This window comes from Typha latifolia, chromosome 4 (assembly GCF_019914945.1).
Source record: "Typha latifolia isolate L0001 chromosome 4, TyphaL0001v2, whole genome shotgun sequence".
In the NCBI taxonomy this organism is placed as follows: domain Eukaryota; kingdom Viridiplantae; phylum Streptophyta; class Magnoliopsida; order Poales; family Typhaceae; genus Typha; species Typha latifolia.
Window position 1 is genome coordinate 14,825,326 of NC_133089.1, and position 22,036 is coordinate 14,847,361.

The window sequence follows — 22,036 nt, forward strand, 5'->3', positions numbered from 1 at the left end:
ACTGCTTACTAAAGATATTCTCTATTACATATACTGGATATAGTTATAAATGAGTGGCATGGAACTGTTGTGATTAAATATTACCAAGATAAACTCATTGAGCATCATCCTCCAAAATTTGAAATGTATCTAAAGTTCACAAAAGCAACTCAATATCAAGTGCATAATAAACTAATGAGATTGACAACCAGCATGAATTTAATCTGCTTCATCAACTAGCTTGGTTCCCAACCCTTTGAATCCCTCTGCTGGAACCTCAGCAACTGTAACCAAAGAGTAGAGCTCTTCCTTCGCATCCTCCTCATCGTTTCTCTTTCGGGCAATCTGCACGCGAACCCTCCTTGGCACGCCTCGGACTCCTTTGCTCCAGATATGCTTGTTTAGCTTCACATCTACCCTAACGTCTGTAGTGCCCATGGCCTTCTGGGCAAATTTTCTAATCTCCTTGATGGCCTTGGGAGCCTTCTTCTTGAAAGTGCTGCTCAGACATCAAATAACATCTTTAGCAACAAAAAAAAATTGGAATATGCGGTGACGCTTATTCCGATACATCACAAGGAATGAAGCTGAGAAAATTAAGTTTCTCCATCAAGAAGAAATAGTGATTTCTTAGCCAGCAATTATTAAAGATCTCTCACAATTGACAAGGAAAAGAATTGTCAAAACAATGTGCAGCTACAAGGAAATGCTGATTAAAAGAAGTTAATTTTCTATCTCCTCTTCTTGGGACAGGTTCTTTGGTGTTTTTCTTGGGTGTGTGTGATCCCTGAATTGCGTTTAAGCTCACTAACATATGCCCAGCCAATACAGGTTAGTACTCATTCAGTAAAGTGTATGCATTACTGAACATAAAAAATAGTGCTTACTCTTGGTATAAGGCTTAATAATAATGGAAGGATCAGAAACCAGGTATACTGTTGATAGTATTAGGCTCTGTCAAAGGAACTTCTTGTGAATTGCTAATAAGATAACAATGAATAGATTCAAATGCATATAAGCAAAGTACACTCCAGAAGAAATATTAAATCAAAATAGGAAATGAATTGATGACAGACACTATCCCATGTATCCATTTGATACAAAGTAATAGCTTAAAAAGTTGAAAAAAGAAAAACAACATAAATCTCCTCATATAAGGGCATTGAAATAAACTATACATGCACAAGTTAAATAAAAAGTACAAAGTAACTTTAGCACAAGAAAACAAGTCATCAGTTAAATCAAAAGGGAAACTTTGCAATTTCTTGAAATACTTACTTGAAGAACGAATGAAGCAGGAAACGCCAATCTCATGAAAGAGAGACATTAAACAGCAGCAAACTACATGTAGAATAACTATTTCCTACTTAAAAGGATTAATTACAGCCTTTCCACCACCTTATTAGCTAGTCCCACTTCTTTCAGTATCAGATGCCGAGATCACGTAATCCTTGTGTTCTCACATCCTAACTATACAACAAACGTCCAATTAAAATTCCACTATCTCTAACTAAGAATTTAAACCAGGATATATCCGAACAGATCACATCTTGCATAATCCATGTCTCTTCGTTCTTCCATTTTTCTTCTTCTTCTTCTCCTTGCACAGAATACAAACTACTTCATTTATTCTATTTTCTGTAAGAGTCTAGTTCAACCTATTCCACCATCAACAAACCGAGAAGCACTTCCAACAGATCAATGCATATCTATCTTTCAATTAAAGTGGAAGAAACCGCTTCAGAGAGATATGATCAATAGAGTAAATTAACTACGACTGTGATCTACTATTCGTATGTAGATATAAATAATAAACAGCACAAATCGCAACAAACCCAAATGGTTCGCATCTATCCTTCTGGGAGAATAAGGAAATCCTAAGATAAGATAGAATACCATCCATGGAGGCGCTTGTGGAGGTTGATGGTGTACTCCCTCGTGACGACCTCCTCCTTCCTCCCTTTGTTCTCCACCATTGCCGCCGCCGCTAAAGCTTCTACTCCTCCAGACCGTCTCTTTCCAAAACCCTAATCAAAGAGGCGCGGCTAAGAAATAAACCCTAGTAGATAAAGAGGAGGTATTATTATTTATATCGATGACGAGTTTACGAAAACACCCATATCATTAGTCTAAATTACTGAAAATAAAATAAGACTGCCACGTGTTCTTTTTTTCTTTCGAAATTACATTATAACCCATGGTTATGCGTTAATTCGCTATATGAAAATATAGCCTTATACTAAAAGTATTTTAATTATTCTAAAATTAAAATTATTTTAAAAATAATATATTTTTATAATTTTTAAATAGTAAAAATACAGGATGTAAACTACAGTTATATAATAAAACAAGTTTCCTAGATTTAAACTAAATTATGCCAAAGGAGTAGGCTGGAGATAAAGCTATTAATTAGAGTATTCCAGCCATGGCTGCACATAAGGTCTTTTCACCCAGCTGATATGGGAAGGGAGATTAACATCCGATATACTTCGACCCAGCAGCTAAAAATCCTTCTGAGTGCGAATGGAGTGGAGTTGGCCATTTGCCTACCATCCAGCGAACCTTCACTCGAAGCGAGATTGCTTTCCCAGTCCAAGCGTATCATTTTATATAGCGTTTCTAATCTTGAATAGGAATAATTCAGTATTTACTTTCGAATTGGAACAGAGTTCCCTAATCAGAATAGGAAAAAAGATAATCCTGAAAGTGAAGGGAGATTGATATGAATATTTACTCTTAATGTCATCTCATGGAAGATTATAATATAGAGAAAAAAAAATATCACGAGTATCATTAGCTCTTATTCACATCAATAAATGATAATAATTGAATGAATTTTTATTTTACTTTACAATTCAGCTACGAGAGTAAATAGCAACTGTTCACAATTTCCAACATTCCATATGAAGCGAGCTTAGTTTTCATCAAACCCATGATGGACTATTGAACCCAAAAACATATGGCAGATTCTACCAAGGTATCATAACCTATTTCTTAAACTCCTCCTGAAGGTGTTCATTTGCAGACATCTAACTGGATAAAATCCTTGTAAGATTGACGGCATAGAACAATGACTGCAAAGATTCGGACAATCCCATCCAAAGTTGGTATTTTCTCAGGCATCACAGATGTGCAGTGAAGCATGAGTTCCCTGAGGGCCTAAGGCGACCAACATCTCTTGCTGAGAACAGGAGATCCTTGGATCACCTATAAGAAAAGCTCCATTGGTCATGTTAATTTATCCTTCTTACCCACTTGACAATGTCAAGAGACTCCAATGAAGCTGGCTGTTCTGTTGGCCCTCCAGTGATCAGTTCTAGCAAAAATGCCCCCGAAGCTATATACACATCCATAAGCTCTGTCGGTTTCCTGCTGCAGACATGTTCTGCATTCAAGAGGTTGTACGTGAAATTTAATGTCATTCAGTCTTTTGTTTGTAATAGTACTTGAAAATGAACAATGTTATATTTATAAAATTGAACAGAAATCTAAAAGGCAGAAATCATTTTCGAGGGTGTAAATTGAAGTTGCCAGATATCTTGTTTCCAGATATAAATACCTGGAGCTATGTAGAGTAAGAACTCAATTCAGAAGCCATGACGAATTGTAAGATGTCTCTCTGAAAATATGATCAAGCCTAAAACCTTTAATTCTTGGCTCCAAACCAACATCAAGAAGAACGTTATTTGATTTTAAGTCTCCGTGAAGTATACGTGCAAGATAATCCTTATGAAGGTATGCTAAGTCATAAGCAGCTCCTAAAACAACATTTAGGTATTCTTCCACTCTAACAGAAAACTCGGCCTACATTGTACATCTCCTAAGCTCCCCTTCTGCAGATATTTAAAAATAATAATGTGCCTTTTTTACCAAGGCCTTGAATCAGGAGTTGCCTCTGGTATATGGGTTTCCTGCATAAATATCAACCACCCAAAAGAAAAGGAAAAAGAGACACACAGAGAACTTGAATCAACAGAAAGTTAATTAGAAAACCCTTCAGCTAGCAATGTGACGCCAAAATGAGGAAAACAACTACAATAAAGATGTCTAAAACGTACATTAAAATATTGTTGAAAGCCCCATTCTGCACCTGATCGAAAGCCAGCAGACTGTTGGTCGGTCTGAACCTGTGAAATGAATCTTTACTCAAGGTGAAAAATTCCATTAGATGGAATGTATATCAGCAAATAGGTTATGCATACCCTGTCCTGAAAAAATTGATATTGAGGATGGGTCACAATATGCCTTCTGAATGGTACAAGATTTTCACTATCCATATTGCTATTTTCATTCATAGCAAAGCTACCCATCGGACAATTTGCTGCAGCATCAAAAGAAACAGTCTCAGGTTGTACTCTCTCACAAATGATGTCATCCGCAATAAGTTTTTGTATTGCCTCATTGACTACCTTAACTGCTAGCTTGTACTTTCCATCGGATATCATCCCTATCTCAGCAAGTTTAAGGCAACTGTTACGAAAATTTTCATGATGTTTTAATGAACCATCAGTCACAACCTCATTATAAAAGCCTTCCAATGGATGTATCTGCTTAAAGTCCTTTCTCCACCGTTCAACAATGAATTTAGATGGAACTTCAACCATGTCTTGATAGGTTAGCACTGATAGAACATGCCTACATATGATACCCTTGAATTGGAAACAACAACAAATGCATCGCACCTCCAACTCATTCTCATTATAAAGAACATCATAACTCTTCTGTTCTATGGTTCTACCATCTTTTGAACTCACATGTTCTATTACCTGAAAGATAGACACTAGTCCATCAATTTTTACCAACGAAGGAGTACAATTTGTTAAAGCCTTCATCTCATCTTGAAACATTTTAAACATGTTGAATGTGTAGACCTTGGATAGCTGTTGTTCCATGTAAATTTGTGTAATCAATTGTGGACTCTTATGGAAAGATTCATGGTCAGCCATAACTTCCTTCTCATGTTTACTCTGCACAATCATCTCATAATTACTAAGAAATTGCTGTAAAGAAGTCTTGTTGTCAACATACTCCTGAAAAAAAGATTCCATGCATTCGCCATGTAAAGTTAGTGACATTCCTGCCCAAAAATAGTCTTTGACAAAAATTGGAGCCCAACAATGTCGATCTTCATACAATGACCTTAACCATTCATTTTCTTCAAGTCCAAACTTTTGGACCATTCCTTGCCAACCTCCTTCAAACTCATTGGCCCTCATTGAATCATAGACTACTTTCTTAAAAGATCTCTTAACCATTTTAAAGCCTGCAACTTCTTGCAAATTATATCTAAACCTTTTCATTATATGCCATAGACATTGTCGCTTATGAGACTTCGGGAATACCTTAGCTACAGCTTCTTGCATGGCTTTACTTCTGTCAGTTATTATCGCAGCTGGAGGGTGTCCAAGCATACATGACAGCCAAGTCTTGAATAGCCAGATATATGTCTCAGCAGTATCGTCCGAAAGCAAACCACACCCCAGCAGAACAGATTGGCCATGATGATTCACTCCGACAAAAGAGGCAAGAGGCAGATCAAATTGATCTATCAAAAATGTAGTATCAAATAAAATAACATCATTAAAATATTTATAGGCCATTCTTGACTTGCCGTCAGCCCAAAATACATTTTTCAACCGACCCTCTTCATCCAAATCAACCGAGTAGAAAAAGTAGGACTTCTTTGTTTGCATGTCAACAAGAAACTGACATACTGCTTCACGATCGCCAGACACAAATTTTAACTTGTATTTCTTCTCTCCACTTTCTTTGCTGTGCAACTTCTCATCTGATGCCACTTCAGCATCGTCAGTACCTCCTAGATATTGTTTCCTCTTCCTTGACCGGAACGACTTAGCCCTCCCAGGTGTAAGCAAATGGTTATGTTCAGTAATAAGTTTAGTAATATGGAGAAATCCATCGCTTCTCCGCATCATTCCAATCCTGGCCATGCAATTCGTCTTAAATGTTTCTTTTGTCATATGGTAATCCAACTTATATTTCACATCACCATCCTTGTTACATGAGAGCATGAGATACCTACAAGTACCATCTTTGAGGTAACGAGAGGAGAATATCTTTATCCCAAATCCTGCACAACGAGCATACCGGTCATAATATCTGAAAGCTTCTTCAGGAGTTTGGAATGCCAATCCTAACTTGGGCTCGCCATCATATGCTTCATCTACTACCCGAGCAATCTCTTGGGCTTCCTCCAAGATGGCTTTCTTTCCCTTCTTCGCAACAGGCTTCTGCCTCTTTTCAGCATTTGGATCTTGCGATTCCACAGTAGCAGTGGGCTCCTGCCCTTCTCTTGTATCGACAAGCTCTTGCCCATCTCCGAATGGGACGGGCTCCTGCCCATCATCAGCAATGAGTTCCTGCACATGTTCGACCACTACTTTTGTTCCTTCTCCGGCAACAAGATCTACCCTTTCTTGAGTGATGGACTCCTGTGCCTTTTCACCATTGGAAGACTCATTGACAGAACCAACTCCTCCGCCTTCTCCAGCTATATTTTCCATTGAACAATCATGCGAACACATAAAGAAAATAGCATACACACACACACACACCTGGACCTGCTATAAGACTAGAATCACAACAACAAAATTACTGAAAGAAACGGATAAAAATTAACTTTTTTTTTCTTTTTGTGCTGCAGTTAAATCACAGAAAATATATCAAGACCCACAACTTCATGCACCAAAATAGATCGAAATAGAAAACAAAATCGCACTAAAATCTGGACCTAGAACATTCTCTTGACCCTAATTAAAAGCAATAATCGAATTGTGGATCTAGTGAGGACTGTCTTGAAACCCTAATACACTGAAGCAACTCGACTGATTAAATCCAAAGTTTTGGCACGAAGAGCAGAGTGTAGCACCTGAGATAGCTACCGGCGTCAGTTGGCCGTTATATCCGCCGTTAAGCGGCAGAGGTGATCGGCGAGGAAAGTGAAGAATACTGAATGGAGACCGAGCCGACTGCCGAAACTCGATTGGAAGTAAATTAATTATTGTAAGTTTTAATTGGCAACATTCGGATCCGGATCTAGACCCGAAAATTTAAGACAGTTTTGCGGATTCGGGTTTGAATGCAATTGGATCGGGTCGACTTTAATTAGAGGTTAATATAATGCGTGCATAACATTTTACTTATTCCTAATAAGAATTCTCATCGTAATAGATAAGAATTTACTCGAGGGATAATTACAATAACACCCTTGAATTATTGCTTATCTTTATTTGCACCTTCTTATATATATAAATATATATATATATATATATTAGTCCTTTTAAACTATAGAAAATTACTCACCCTTCGATAGTGTTAACAAGAAATGTCAAAGGCCATCTTATCCTTAAGTTTTTTCTCATTCTTTCATCAAACATAACAGTAAAATAGTCCTTAATGAGCTAAAAATTGATCGTTTATTATCGCATGTCACTTTTTAACCAAAAAAAATTCTAATGGATTACAACTGGAAAATGCATTTCAAAAGTTTTTTATAATTAAAAGGGTCAATATGCTATGGAAAATAAATAAAGATGTCCATGTGAAAATGGATAATCATCAAGAGGGTCAAAGTATAATTATCCATTTACTTTATGCATGTATTAACATTATATCAGTAGACAGATTAATAGAATATATGATCTTATGGACAATGTCAATATAGAGAAACAACAAAAAATAAGAGTCATCAGTAGCTCCTATTCATATCAATAAGTGAAAATGGTGGAATCACTCTTTATTTTACTTCACCATTCAGCTACACAAACTTCCAACATCCATATGAAGCAAGCTTAGATTTCATCAAAGTGATGAACTAAACCTGAAAACATATTGCAGCACTCCATTGAGGCATCACAACCTATTTCTTGAACTCCTCTTACATGTTTTCATTTGCAGACACATGTAACTGGATAAATGGATGTGCCGCGAAACACAAGTTCTAAGGGTATAGTGATTGCAACGACCGCACGGCCTCATCCATAGTTGGTCTTTTCTCAGGCATCACGGATGTGCAGCGAAGCGCAAGCTCTAAGGCCGCCAACATCTCTTGTTGAGCTGAATTGCAGATATTTGGATCAAGTAGTTGCACAGCTCCATTTGTCATGTTAATTTTCCTTCTTACCCACTTGACAATGTCAAGAGAGTCCATCGATGCTGGTCGTTCTGCTGGCCTTCCAGTGATCAGTTCTAGTAAAATGACGCCAAAGCTATACACATCCATAAGCTCTGTTGGTTTCTTGGTGCAAACTAGTTCTGCATTCGGGAGAGCAATGCACAAATTTCAGTATCATTCAGTCTTCTGTTTGCAATAATACTTGAAAATGAACAATTTGACATATCTAAAATAGAACACAAGTCTGAAGTATAAAATAAAATAAAAAATCATTTTCTATGGTGTGAATTAATATCTATTGTAATCTGTAGTACATTATCATTTGGAAATCCTGTGGCGAAGAAAGTATAAATATCGAGAAAGAAACTATAAAAACTTCACTTTGCAATAAGCTTAAACTTTCAGACACTAGCCTTCGCTCTTCCTTTTTTCCTTGTAGCATCAGAAACCACCTTGTCATTATATTCCACCCAAAATCCAAGACAATTCTCAGTTGACATCTTATATGTTTGAGCTATAGACTCAGTTGCAACTGATAAATAGAAATAATACTAAATAGAAACTGAAAAGAGAAGTTCCAGACATTATATGCAGTTTCAGTGGTAAGCACTATATCATGACTATCGAGTGTCAGCAAAACTAAAGCACCCTTCTCCGTCTTAGTTTATGTAGCTCCAACCAATGAAATTTGCATGTCCTTGCCCTGAACACAAGATCAGGAAACAAAAGACCTCATATAGCAATAATGTCTAATTACTTTTGAACAAATTTGATCTCCACCCATGACATTGTGTGATCCAAACCCAATAAAAAACCAGCAACAAGCAACTCCAAGAAACTTGAAGAAAATGGCATATCCGAATTTACTAGTCTCGGCATGGTATGGAATGGACATTGATTTGAGAATTCTGGAAACAATTACTTGAAGATATATGTATACCTGGAGCAATGTAGCAGTGGCAACTCAATTCAGAAGCCATGGATGAATTGTAAGATGCCTCTCCAATAATACGATCAATCCCAAAGCCAGTAATTCTTGGCTCAAAACCAGCATCAAGAAGAATATTATTTGATTTTAAGTCTCTGTGAAGTATATGTGGAACATAATCCCTATGAAGGTAAGCTAAGCCCTTAGCAGTTCCTAGAGCAATTTTTAGGCGGTCACCCCACTCTAATAAAAAACTGGGTTGACATAGAACATCTCCTAAGCTCCCCTTCTGCAGATATTCATAAATAATAAGGACTTCACTCTCTGAATAGCAGAAGCCCAACAATTTGGTAAGGTTCTTGTGTCTGGCCTTGGCCAATATTTTGATCTCAGCCTTCACAGTCCTCAAAGACAAGTTACGAGAGTTAACTAGCTTCTTCACAGCAACCAATTCCCCACCACGTAGTTGAACTACATATGCTTTTCCAAAAGGTCCCCTACCAATAATATTCATTTCATTTAGAGCAACTAGGATTTGCTCTTCACTGATGTTGAGTGGGTAAAAGAACACTGATTTCCTACCAACCTTGGTGGATTTAGTTTGGAACCGTCGATACACTACAAACAGTCCTGCAGCTAATAGAATGAAGCCAGCAACAAATGACACCACAATTGCTGCTAATACCAATCGGCTTGCCTTTGAGGTTTGTCTGTTTGACGTCATGTCACACTGATTTGGTAATCCTGGTCCACATAGGTCAGGATTTCCTTGTAGAAATGAAGCTGGAAGGCCAGAAATCAGTGTGGATGGAACACTGCCAGATAGTTGGTTATAGGACACATTGAACAGCGCAAGCTTCATGTATTGAATCTCTTGTGGGATCTCACCACTGAGTTTATTGCTGGAGAGATCAATGTACGTCAGCACCGGCAAATGAGCAATAGAAGATGGGATTTTCCCTGTGAAACTGTTATCTGCCAAGTATAAAGATACCAGCCTCTTACAATTCATGAGATCTGGAATTGAACCCGAGAGGGAATTGTGCGAGAGATTAATGATACTCATGACAGGTGAGGCACAAAAATTCTGAGGGAGGCTGCCAGAAAAATCATTGAACGATGCAGAGAATCTATATATTGTCTGAATCAGCCCAAGACCTTGAGGAATCGTACCAGTGAAGCTGTTGTTATCAATCTGAACTTGCTCGAGATGAGAAGGCGCTGCTGCAAGGTCAGGAAGCTCACCTGAGAACCGATTGTTCTCAGCTCTAATTATCCTTATTTCCGGCAATGACCATAACCCAGAAGGGAATTCACCATCAAATCCATTGTCCTGAACTTGGAACCGCTGAAGCCTGGAGCAATTCACAATTGTATTGGGCACTGAACCAGTAAAGGAATTGTCATGAAGGCTCAGTTCTGCAAGTGCTTTCCCATGGCACACATCAGTAGGAAATGACCCAGAAAGGTTGTTCTGAGACAAATCTACAGAGACCAAGTTTGGCAGCTCCAAACCAAACCCCAAAGGGAGATCTCCAGTTAAATTGTTCTGCGAGAGATCCAAAACCTCCAGCCTAGGCAAGCCCAGAAGGGATTCAGGAATACCACCATAAAAACCAGAGTTTTGCAAGAAGACCTGCTTCAATTTACCCAGTTTCCCAATCGTACTAGGCAATTCAGATGCCAAAGATGGATTCTGAGACAAGTCAAGGTGGACCAACTGACTCAAAGTAACAAAGACAGCAGGGTTCACACTACCTGAGAAGAGATTGCTCCCCAAGTTGAGAACTTGGAGGGTTTCCAAGGAGCCCAAGCTCACAGGGATCAGGCCTTGGATGCGGTTACCACTTAGATCAAGCACTTGGAGGGAGGAGAGCTGAAAAATCTGGTTAGGGATAGTTCCCCAGAGCTGGTTGGTGCTGAGGTTAAGGGTGACCAAGGTGATGCAATCAGAGAGCCGGAGAGGGATGGGCTGGTTGAATTGGTTGTCGGCCAAGTTGAGGCCGGTAAGCTGAGAAAGCTGGCAAATGGAGGGGGAGATGTCACCTGAGAGCTTGAGGCTGTGGAGATCCACAGAAGCAACAGATGGAGAAGGACTACTAGACTCAGAGCAAGCGATCCCGGTCCAATTGCAGAAGTGGGTCTTGATGGGTGTCCAACCTGAGAGAGCACCGGTGGGGTCTTCAATGGAGGACTTGAAGGTGAGGAGGATGTCTACTTCCGAGTCAGATATCGTAGGGGTGGTGAAAAAGAAGAGGAAGAGGAGGAGGAGGAGGAGGAGAGGAGGAGGAGAGGTAGTTGCCATGAGGGAGAAATTGGGAGGAGCTTAGAGTGTAAAATCTCCAGTGTAAAAGAAAAGGACGATGGTGTGAGGATGCTACAAAGATGCTGTCCTTTTGCAGCATCGTGCCTTTTTATCATCGTTTTTTTTTAACGCATTGTATGGTGGATGCTTACAGCGTAATTGTAATATGAGCGTTAAAAGTTGGCGCATTTATGGTGGATGCCAAAAAATTGGAGGAAATGGAAGAGGAAATGAAAACGAACAGCATTCCCATGTAAGCCGACAGGAGGAAGGACAGACGATGACACAGAGCAACAGTGAATCTACGGGAATCTTTTTTTTTATAGTTAATTATTTATTCTACTATTATAAATAGTATAAATTAAAAGATAATCATATTTTAAAGTCAAATAAGATGTATTTTAGATTTTTAATTTTTAAAAGTGATGAAATATTTTTTATTTATTAACCACTGTAAAAGTAAAAAATTAATTCGGAATATTTTTGAGGAATTAAATATATGTAAGATGTGAATGATTATGAAGGCAAAAAGATAGTGTTTTTTTTTAATAAGTTTTCTTAATTTTTTTTGTAGTTGTTTCAACAAATGTTGATGGCGATTGTGGTTGTTTCAACTAATACGAAGATGGAGACTCATCTTCAACTCAAGTATCCATATTGTAATCAAATGTCTAGTACCTTAATGACATATAATAAGTTGATGCTTGTTTTATGATAATAATAGAAGATACCCGTCAATAAGCGCTGACATGCCAGAAAAGTTCTCACGCTTTTGAATTGTTTGAAGAAATGCGCAAGAGACAACTAGTCCACCTCCCAGCTTTTGCTTTCTTCTGTTTGAGACTTTTTATTCGAGTCCCCAAGGCAAATGGTACATTGGTCAGTTCCGGACTCCCCTTACCGTCCAGTTATTTAAATCAGAAGGTTGCGATGCTTCGCACGAATGACAAAGATTGATCAAATTTCTAATGCAACAAGGCCTAAGACAAAAGGAGAAGGGGGGCAAAAAAGGTTTATTTAGGGATCAGAGGAGTGTTTGGGTTGTCCTTTCTTGCCTTTTTCACGAGAGGGGAAGACAGGTCAATGGGCATTTTTCAGAGGTTCGTTCTTTTGGCTTACAGCTACCCGTGAGTTACGAGTTGAAGACTCCATATTCAAAAAAGAGGTACCGCTTTAATTAATCTGACAGTTGAATTGCTAGGAATTTATAATTGCTTCTTATCTTATTCTGACCAGAAAGAAAGCATTACCCTGTCCTTCTAGAGTTAGCATTCCACAAAGTAACAGCTGAACTATCTAATGATCCAAAAGACAATAACATTTCCATTCCTCTTTAATCACTCAACATAGTTGAATAATATACAAGACGAGCAAGAAATAATAATGGATCAGACCAATGAAGATTGCAGGGTTCTTTTTTTTTTTTCTTTCCTTAACAAAATGCATTAAAAATGTGATTTACCAGGATAAACAGCAGGTCAATTAAATCACATCGTCCAAAAAGTGAAATAATAAAATTTATGCTCTTCTTTGATCAAGATACGACTTCTCACCGCCTCTTAAACTTCTTAGAACCTTATTCACAAGACTGCTCCTGCACAGCTCTTCAATGCCAGAGATAAGTAATATGGTTCATGCAACAGCCGTTTCTCCCAAGTTCCATTCACAAGGTTCAAAATTGGAATGCTGCAGCAACCTCTCCAAAAGAGGGGTATCTACTTTTTTTAGGGATATAACGCAGAAAACAACCTCTGCCAGTCTCAGCTGCACTTCATCAGTTGAAACATTCACTGTAAGAGAAATATTGTTCACTTAAACACTGGTGGTCCAATTTGAGTAACTATACCAGACCAGAACTTGAATCTGCTTTTGGTTCCGTTCGATTATAGGTGAGACTCCTTGCAGTTGGAGATAGAACCTGACTTCCAGAAGTTAATGCAGCATTAGGTGCACATTTTGTCGCTTCAGTTGGTTGAACAGTCAAAACCTCGCGCTTCCATTGTAAACTTCGAGCTCCGGCTTTGATTGGAAGGCGTCCTCGAAAGGCACTAGGAAGAACACGCCTTGGATATGGAATCCTACCGAGCCTAGAAGCAAAGGGGGATACCCGAGCAATTCGGGACCAACCTAGCATTTGAGCAGCTTCATGGGAGCTTCTTCGAACAACCTGCAGCACGTCAAGTGTCATGAAACCTCTGCATCATATGTTTGAAGAATTTGAACACACAAAACCTAAAATAGTTTGATATTAGCATTGCATAATATCTCAATCTGGACAAATTTTGTTCCACTGCGCTCCCAGTTCAGGTGTTAGATTCTCATAAGAAAACTAAAACCAAGGAAATCTAACTGGTAATTGCAATGAACGACAAGTTGACTGATATAATCAATCCAATCCGGCCTTCAGAATGTATCTTACAATATATGAATTCAGATTTATGTGGCTCGGATATGGATAAGCATCCAATTTTAATTGGCTCAAGATAATGATACTGGTTCTAGATACTTTGTCCAAGTTAAACTCTTTGTATATGCACATATGTACTATAAGTAACAAAATAATAGTTCTAGAGACCAGATTCCTAAGGTTTGAGGCAAATCTGTAACTACATGAAGTACATATTGCCAGTAAATCCTGCTGGTGATCTTCAAAACCGATAACAAATTGATGGTCAATCAAAGTTCATAATCGGATTTGGCTGAGATCATAAGTTATGAGCTTAGGTTGTCACATCTCAATTAATAACATCCTCATCATCATCCAAGAATTTTTATGCCAAGAAGTGAGATCACAAATTAAGTATGCCACATCTCAATTAGTAACCTCATTATCATCAACCAAGCATTTCCAAACTGTAAGGCTTGCAAAAGCACATCTCATAGTTGAAACTTGAAAGGAATTACAAAGGAGTTAACAAATTTCTGTGTTGTCAACTAAATATTAACCCTCTAGAAATTGACGCTTGATTTGTGAACAGGGCAAACTAAAGCAAAGAGAGGACTAGGAGTGTGTCACATGACCTGCAAGGCTAGTTAGCTGGTACAAGAATCTGTCTCAGAGCCGGGTATTTGGAGTTATGAAGGTGTGGCAGGGGCACATATTGTGTTTTTTGACTTGTCCTTCTTGGCAGCTCTTTGTAGTTTTTAGGACCCGGCAACTAACTAGGATACCCCCAAAATTTGCCTAGAAAGTAGATACTAGCAACATTGATAAATGAACAAAGACCCTTTCTTTGAGGGCCAGGAAAAACAATAGAGATCCGTATTTGGGAATCATATGATTAGGTATTATAGGCTATTTATGGAAATGACCTAAGAGTTGATAACAGCCCAACTATTAAAAGGCTAGCATTTTCAAAACAAACCACCAATATTATGTGATCAAAATGAGGGAAAATGGCTGTTTTCTTCGTCCCAAAAAGTGATTCTTTGATGGTTACATGCACACCGAATATGCAGTAAAAAATTAATTTATGAACAAAGGAAATTAGATTTCTCAAAACCAATAGAGCATGCTTATGTACTTGGGTACCATTAGAGAGCTTAAAATCAGCTTACCTTCAAAATTCGAGACATAAATGATGTGCCGTTTAGTGACAATGCCAACTCTGCTGATTCTTTATGTAAGAACTCTACATACGCTGATCTGTATGAAATTAAAAAAAAAAAAGAATTGCAATTCCAATTTTCTCAACAAACTGCAACTAACTAAAAGATTTTAGGACATTTGTAAAACCTACCCTGTTGGTTGGCCAGTTGCTGCATCAGTCACAATAATTACTTTCAGCACTGCTCCAAACTTATTGAAATGACGAGAAAGAGTATCTTTAGTGGCAGCAAAGTGAACCTATAAATCCAAATCCAAATGTAAGTACCAGTCCTTTATTTTTGAAGCATAGGACCCAAAATGATAGAGACACTTGCATTGCTGACGAAGAGAGTTCGGGAATCAACATCATCCAGAGGGTGGCCAGCAGTATATGAAGCAGCAGCTGCAAGAAATACTTCTTAAAGTCAATACCCTCAAGGAGCGAGAAAAAAAAAGCTAAGACCAAGAAGGAAATCTTGAAATATATCACAGATTGCAATAGCATAACAACATTATCCAAGACATGAGCAAGACCGTTTAACAGTTGCAATATTGAAAAGAACCGAAAAGAAATCTGGTAACATGAGCATGAGAAAAGTGAAACAGAAAGTAGAGAAAGCCAACTCATACAAGATCTCACTACCGTACACTAACCAAGATATCTTTTCTGAAAAATAGAAAATTAAAATATTTGCGATGGCATAGTGGTCCTCTAAAAGTAACAAAAGTGACAGGTTACACAAACCCAGTATTTCATATTTCCCTCTCAATCATATAGGGTAGACTGCAGCACTGCTAAATTCATAATAATTTAACTAGGAAAATGGAATAAGATGGTCTGATGACAACATTTTTATGAGGATGCAGGATGCAGGATAAATGGTCTGATGACAATACTTTTTATTACAAGTATTTTATGTAGTTGTATTAAATGTCATGTAATCCAGTTCAGGGGCATACCAGGCACTGTTGAAGTCTTTTGAGATTCCCTCTCCAGATCTGCACTCCCAAACCCCTGAGGTAATGTTTAAGTAAACATCAGTATCTCTTCATCAATCTGATACTGTATACATGAAAATGATACTACTTGCCAGGAAAACCAAAAAGGTAAATAGATTAGCAAGTTACAGCAAGAAAAGACGAAGCATATTTCTGACTTTAAAAAAAATAGAACCTGCTAGAAAATCCTACTTAATACATACAGAAGATGTCAGTTTGAATAAATCCACTTTACTGTGTGTTTATTGTCTAATCCAAGAAAAGGGAGTGAGCAGCTCAGTCACTACTAAATAATCCATAGATAGGTCTACATAGTACATGTTATTCTTAAATGCCTAACAGATTCCTAAAGCAATTACTATCTTGCAAGCATAGATCATATAAATTCATCTCAAATTCCAGATATCCAGAATGCTACTTCTGATCAATGAAAGGATAAGCTGAAAAGCTTAGTTCTAAAAGAAAAATAACTAGATTTTAGATGTCCTGCATTGCAAACAGGAGCAAAGGAAAAGCAGAACAGCTCTTTTTTCCCCCATTCTCCAGCATTCCTGACAGAGAAGATAAGCCAGGTCTAGCTTTACCTTTCCAATTATAACATTTTCCATGGTTTTGGTTTTCCCTTTTCAGGCTTTCTCTTGGAAAAAAGAACAAACTTGGTCAACTGTTATTCATGATTCAGCATAGATATAATATGGTGAGATAAATTTTCTCGAAAAGGTGTGCTACTATTAACCTGAGAAAGGTTAAACCTATATTTGCAAGAAGAATCATGAGTATCATTTCCATGTCCATTGAAATGGAAATAAAACAGTAAAAAGGTGCTTGACTCCTGAAAGGCTAACAACCAACTTACTTTTAAATTATTAGTGATGGATGCACTGTTCTCATTCTGGTTCCTAACATTTGGCTTCCCTGTATTACTCCCACCATTATTCAATGAAATTTCACTCTCCACCCCACTCGCATCCCTACGTGCTTCATAATTGGGAGGTTTCCATGTATTTACATTGACAGAAATGTTCACAATCTTGCTAGATGTCCTTGGTGCTGAACTAGCAGGTGGGCCCTGGTCTATCAACCTAGGTTTCCTCATCACATCAGACTCCTGTGCAACACTATAGTCTGCCATCAATAAGTTTTTGTCTTTGCATGGAGATAAGGCACTTTGAGAAGCATTAACACCATGATGCCTAACAATATCAACACTATCATATCCATCATTATCAGAGGCCGAATTAGCAGTCATCTCAGTTTCCTTTTCTAACATGGTAATGTCTCCAGCAGTTTCCCTGTCATATTCACTTATTTGATGACTATCTTCATTAATCGGTGCTGTAACTTGGTCAATATCCTCATATTCTTCATTCTGCAGCTCTTGTTCTCTTAAATCTGCTGACTGACTAACAAACTCCATTGCACCCCTACCTTGACTCAATCTATCAAAGACACTTCCTGATGATCTAACTTTGGTTACATCTTCAGCAGCTTCTGCAGCAGCTTTGAGTGCTGCAATAGCACCTGGTGCTCGTACAACAGACCTCACTCTCTGCACTTTCTTATCCTGTACAGAGTCTGTCATTGATGTTGACACCACAGAACGAAGTCGCTTTGATGCTGGTTCACTCGTAGAGCTTAGCTGCTGCACAGTTTTCACAGCATCTCGAACAGCAAATTGAAGAAGACGACGAGAAGCAACAATGGCAGAATGGGATGTTGACTCTCCCTGCTAAAAGTTGTGACTTGTGAGCATTATGGCAAACAAATATCAAAGAAAACAAGCAACTACATTGTACTAGCAAATATATTATAGACAACAAAAGCATTACATCAGTAGTAATAAATTTTGCCATGATGAGCCTACAACTAGAAATGCAGTAACCGATAATCAACAGGACCACAATAATTAAGCTGATACTGCAACTTCTCTAGAACCCATGATGATTGGGCTTTATATTGTATTGGAGAACAAAACCTAGAGAGCAACTGGACAACACAAACACATAAAAACTTGCATATATAAATAGCTAAAGTTGAGGCCTATGAAATAACATTTTATTTTCTAAAACTCTAAGTGGTAAAAAATAGTAACATGTCAAAGTGATGTGTAAAAAGTAAAAGTGTAAAACCATTTGTGCTTAGAGGTCACATAATTGAGTAAGTTTGTCACATAGATGAGTAAGTTACAAATCACCAAAAACATATTACAATGATCTGACAAACTCACAAAGATAAGCAAGTATTATGTGAAGCATGTTACAATCAACTATATACCATACACATGCACATACTTGTGCTTAAAAGACATGAGAGTAAATTACGAAATTACATATATATAATTTAAGATAGAATAAATAGGTAGTCAATTTGGACTTGCACAATTAAAAAGATCTTGAATTCCTAACACCTAAATTATCTTAGCAATTCATGAGCACAAAAAATAACGAGAAAGAGAGAGGTGAGAGAAAGAGTGTGTGACAATTACTTATAAGGAGGCTAAAATATTGGAATGGGACATCTAAGGTGACTATACAAACTATAGAACATGATCTCAATCATAAAGTGTCTAAAAATGAATATATAAATTTACCTAAAATAGATCACTTGAAGTAGGTGAAAATTGAATTTTCTTTTAAACAAAACCCTGTTTTATGTGTTATAAGATAAAAACTACTCCATCGGATGGGCAATAGCTGCAATACACTTCCACATTTACAACTTTTTAGGGAATAAATAGTGTGTATCGCATAACATGTATTTAAGTGGACCACCAATTTATGTAACAAGAAGTGCATAGTGCTAAATTCTTGCTAACCTCCATATATAAATCTACCCATGTAACATCTAGAGACTCGCAAATTCTTGGAGTCTGTACATTAAAATTTAAAAGCGATTATTTAATTTGATAAAAAAATGGCAAACCTTTGTTGTTTGTCGTTCATCTTCACGACCCCGCTTTCTGTGAACGTGCAAATTAGGCGAGCGAGACCTCCTAGCAATATTATTAGACTTCTGACCTGTTTTTCCCTCTCCATGCAAAATACCTGTTAAAACACTTCGAAGAGGAAAGGACTCAGTCTCCTCCTGCACCAATCCTTTCCATTCCCTCTTCTGCCGAGTTCTAGAGATTTTACTTGATTCCTTTTCATACTCAGGACCAGTCTGCATACTACCAGTCAAGTGCTCAGGTGATGATTTGTTTCTTACAGACAATTCTTTAGCAGTTTGACTGCTCTTAGCCACGTCATTTGGAGTAGGCACTTGCTGCTGCACATAAAGATGCAAATTTGAAGATAGATAATCCCATAACCTGCATCAAAGATAATACTTTTCCGTTAAGTATACATAACTTGAAAGAATTTATCACACAGCAACCCAACATTCAGGGCCAGAATACTCCAAAAACATTTAATCACCAGGACACAAACGCGATACTGTCATCCCCCAAGAATACGTTTAGCTCCTTCCTGGCCTCATCTTTGCGCCTTCCGTTCCTAAGCAGCACAACAACATATTCCTGCAGTCATGAAGATAGAAAATAGATTGGTACCCACTCCAAGAGGGAGAAATATAAAGGAATAGCTTTAGTTATTCCTTCATGTTCCACTCTATAACAAATGGAATCCTTCTTTAGAAATCCTAGCCATTCTGAGTATGATTTTGGAAATCACAGTTCAACCACATCAACCTTATTTGCTTCGGTAAGATAATTTTATCTAATCAACAGAAGTATCCTCCGAGAATTAATAGAAGCGATTATAAAACAACAACTTGTGACCAAACTAAACCCGGTAATTGTAACCTATGACAAGTAACACATAGAAATCCAAAAGAACGCAAGACTAAAGCAGCAGTAGGAAGTCCAGTATCAAATATTTCATATAGCAAACCAATCATCGGGGAAAATAAACCCCTACCACGAGGGTGTCGTCAGTGTAATCCCCCATGAACTCCTTCAGCTTCTCCTTCACCCTCTCACGAAGCTTCGCCACGCCCTCAGTGGTGAAATTTGCTCTAAAAGTGCGATCATCTCCAGCCCCATCCATCCCATCCATTGCGATCGCGAATATGAGGAGAAAGAGCCCCTCAAAAACCCTAAATCGATCGGAGAAGCTTCGCCTCTCGCGGTCGAGAAGAAGAGTAGAAGACAACCTAGGGATCCGATTCTTTTCGATTCCCCTCGACGATTTTATCGTTTCCTCGGGAAGGAGGTAATGCGCTTCGAGGCCGGAAGCGGCGAGAGGACGCGTCGGTGCTGCCGATCCAAAAGAGGGACGGGGGATATATTGGAGATAATATTTGGGCTTTATTGGACGAAATTACCCTTACTCTCAATGCCTCGATCACGAGGATTCGTGTTGCTATTAGAAGGACCGTTTTGTAAATACGTATCCTCCTTCAGGCTTCAGCAGTGCTTATACTTTGTTTCCATTTTTTTTTCTTAAATCGTTCATAAGCTTGTAGCCTAGACATAGGCCGAACAAAGCGTTAGTACAAAGATCTTTAGGTGGCATTTGGTTCGTTAATAAATTATATTTATTTATAAATTATAATTCTCTTAAATATATTATATAATTAAATATTTATATATTTTGAGATGTTATAAGGTATACATAACATTTTATTACTTGATAAAGAGTATGATAGAATTCATATTTTCTGAGTAATATATTTAAGAGTAACTTAGCATAATTACATATTTTTTTATAATAGTAATTAAAAATATATTTTTACATAAACTTATTTAAGGTATAAAAAAATAATAAAATATGAGTAAAATTTTAGATATACTTAATTTATATTCAAATTATGTGCATAAAATTATCTTTAAAAAATTTTATTTGCGAACCAAATAAAATCTCAGATAAAAATTAAAATATGTCGGGTCAAATCTAATCGGATTTGATTCAATATTTAAGCTTTGTTGATTTTGGGTTAATATTTTCTTATCCATTTTAATATATAAAATTATATTTGTAACTAGTAATTTATTCTAAATGGATATGATTTTAGGAATAATATTCGGATCAATATCCATATATCATTTAGTTTAAAAATATTATAACATAGTGTTGCTAAAAGACCTTTTATACTTTTATCTCCAATATATGTTTACTAATTATCTATAAGTTCTAATACAATCAGCAAATGAATACATATTATCTCATCCACATCTGTGGTTATATTTAATTAATATGTACTTCGAAATATATAAAAATATTGAAAAAAAAAACTATTAAAAGAGGGGATAGAATGGTAATACTTATTTATGTGTTTTATTCTAAGGAGGAGTCTTAGTAAAAATATATACGACCAACACACTAAACATACACTAAAGACTAGTTTTTTAATAAGAAAATGACTCAAAAAAATGATCTCCAGTTTTAGGAAGACCTCATAACTTCTTTATTCTTTAGCTGGACAAGAGGATGACCTAGATAGTGAAGATCACAGATTAATGGGTAGATTGCTAGCTTCTAAATTAGTTGTTGCTTATTTTATTCCCTTGGCTCAGATGAGATGATGTCAGTTAGTAGTTCAAAATAGTGGGATCTTTTAGTTGTTTGGTTTTGTTATTACTGTTAGATATGGTTAACTTTGTGATGGGATGTGAGATTACCTCCAGTTTATGTGAGATTTTGATTGATAAGTTTGTTTGGATGGAAGGGGGATATACTGTTATTGTTTCAGTCTTTGGACTTGATAAGTCCAGGTAGATACAATATGATGTGCTGCTTTTTATTTATTTCAATAAAAAATGGCAGCAATGCACTTTATTAAAAAAACATTAATGAATATGATAATTAAATTTACTGTCTATATGAATATATATATATATATAGATATAATTTTACCGGTATCTATTTCTCAGTCCAATTTTACATATTTTTTCTTAAAATATATTTGCCTTTTTTTTTTCTTTCTGTCAGAATATTCATATATATATATATCCGACCACTAAATATTTCGAGCAAATATCACTAACTTTACTAGTACCAAAATAATCATAATTATCAATTATCTTATATATATATATATTTAAAATACAGTTAAATTGTAAAAAACCCTCATATAATAGATAAATATTCGATCGTCCAATTG

At 37.0% G+C, this 22,036-nt stretch overlaps 4 protein-coding genes across 5 annotated transcripts; all 4 read right to left on the reverse strand.

The window, feature by feature from the left end:
• Positions 1-54: 54 nt before the first annotated feature.
• On the reverse strand, positions 55-2,043 carry LOC140786159 (large ribosomal subunit protein eL31-like). The gene is made up of 2 exons (XM_073134394.1): positions 1,876-2,043; positions 55-478 (listed from the first exon to the last, which is right to left on the reverse strand). The coding sequence occupies exons 1-2, from the start codon at positions 1,953-1,955 to the stop codon at positions 199-201; spliced, it is 360 nt and encodes a 119-aa protein (XP_072990495.1). The 5' UTR covers positions 1,956-2,043; the 3' UTR covers positions 55-198.
• A 736-nt stretch (positions 2,044-2,779) lies between these two features.
• Positions 2,780-7,162, reverse strand: LOC140786018 (protein FAR1-RELATED SEQUENCE 6-like). The gene is made up of 5 exons (XM_073134179.1): positions 7,140-7,162; positions 6,869-7,035; positions 4,182-6,490; positions 4,038-4,106; positions 2,780-3,364 (listed from the first exon to the last, which is right to left on the reverse strand). Exons 1-5 carry the CDS (start codon positions 7,160-7,162, stop codon positions 3,317-3,319), a joined length of 2,616 nt encoding a protein of 871 aa, XP_072990280.1. The 3' UTR covers positions 2,780-3,316.
• Positions 7,163-7,710: 548 nt separating this feature from the next.
• LOC140786375 (probably inactive leucine-rich repeat receptor-like protein kinase At5g06940) lies at positions 7,711-11,519 on the reverse strand. The gene is made up of 2 exons (XM_073134760.1): positions 9,054-11,519; positions 7,711-8,253 (listed from the first exon to the last, which is right to left on the reverse strand). Exons 1-2 carry the CDS (start codon positions 11,344-11,346, stop codon positions 7,940-7,942), a joined length of 2,607 nt encoding a protein of 868 aa, XP_072990861.1. The 5' UTR covers positions 11,347-11,519; the 3' UTR covers positions 7,711-7,939.
• Positions 11,520-12,646: 1,127 nt separating this feature from the next.
• LOC140787219 (uncharacterized) lies at positions 12,647-20,193 on the reverse strand. Of its 2 annotated transcripts, none has more exons than XM_073136025.1 (9): positions 19,852-20,193; positions 19,351-19,451; positions 18,857-19,244; positions 16,791-17,660; positions 15,896-15,950; positions 15,271-15,338; positions 15,087-15,193; positions 14,905-14,992; positions 12,647-13,513 (listed from the first exon to the last, which is right to left on the reverse strand). In XM_073136025.1, exons 1-9 carry the CDS (start codon positions 19,987-19,989, stop codon positions 13,187-13,189), a joined length of 2,142 nt encoding a protein of 713 aa, XP_072992126.1. In that variant the 5' UTR covers positions 19,990-20,193; the 3' UTR covers positions 12,647-13,186. The 2 variants fall into 2 exon arrangements, with proteins under 2 accessions (XP_072992126.1, XP_072992125.1); XM_073136024.1 differs by having other exon boundaries at positions 16,791-17,663; positions 19,852-20,185.
• Positions 20,194-22,036: the final 1,843 nt, after the last annotated feature.

Bases quoted from the DNA above. Each gene is read 5' to 3' on its own strand.
- LOC140786159 (XM_073134394.1), bottom strand. From the start codon at position 1,955: ATGGTGGAGAACAAAGGGAGGAAGGAGGAGGTCGTCACGAGGGAGTAC. The intron at 479-1,875 runs GTATTCTATCTT...ATGTCTGAGCAG, and splicing joins CACAAGCGCCTCCATGGATG to CACTTTCAAGAAGAAGGCTC.
- LOC140786375 (XM_073134760.1), bottom strand. From the start codon at position 11,346: ATGGCAACTACCTCTCCTCCTCCTCTCCTCCTCCTCCTCCTCCTCTTC. The intron at 8,254-9,053 runs GTATACATATAT...TCCCGAATGCAG, and splicing joins CCACTGCTACATTGCTCCAG to AACTAGTTTGCACCAAGAAA.
- LOC140787219 (XM_073136024.1), bottom strand. From the start codon at position 19,989: ATGGATGGGATGGATGGGGCTGGAGATGATCGCACTTTTAGAGCAAAT. The intron at 15,339-15,895 runs GTATGCCCCTGA...TATTTCTTGCAG, and splicing joins AAAGACTTCAACAGTGCCTG to CTGCTGCTTCATATACTGCT. The intron at 14,993-15,086 runs GTAGGTTTTACA...AATTTCATACAG, and splicing joins GCAACTGGCCAACCAACAGG to ATCAGCGTATGTAGAGTTCT.
- LOC140786018 (XM_073134179.1), bottom strand. From the start codon at position 7,162: ATGAGAATTCTTATTAGGAATAA. The intron at 7,036-7,139 runs GTAAAATGTTAT...TTTCGGGTCTAG, and splicing joins AGAATTCTTATTAGGAATAA to ATCCGGATCCGAATGTTGCC. The intron at 6,491-6,868 runs GTGCTACACTCT...TGGAAAATATAG, and splicing joins GACGCCGGTAGCTATCTCAG to CTGGAGAAGGCGGAGGAGTT.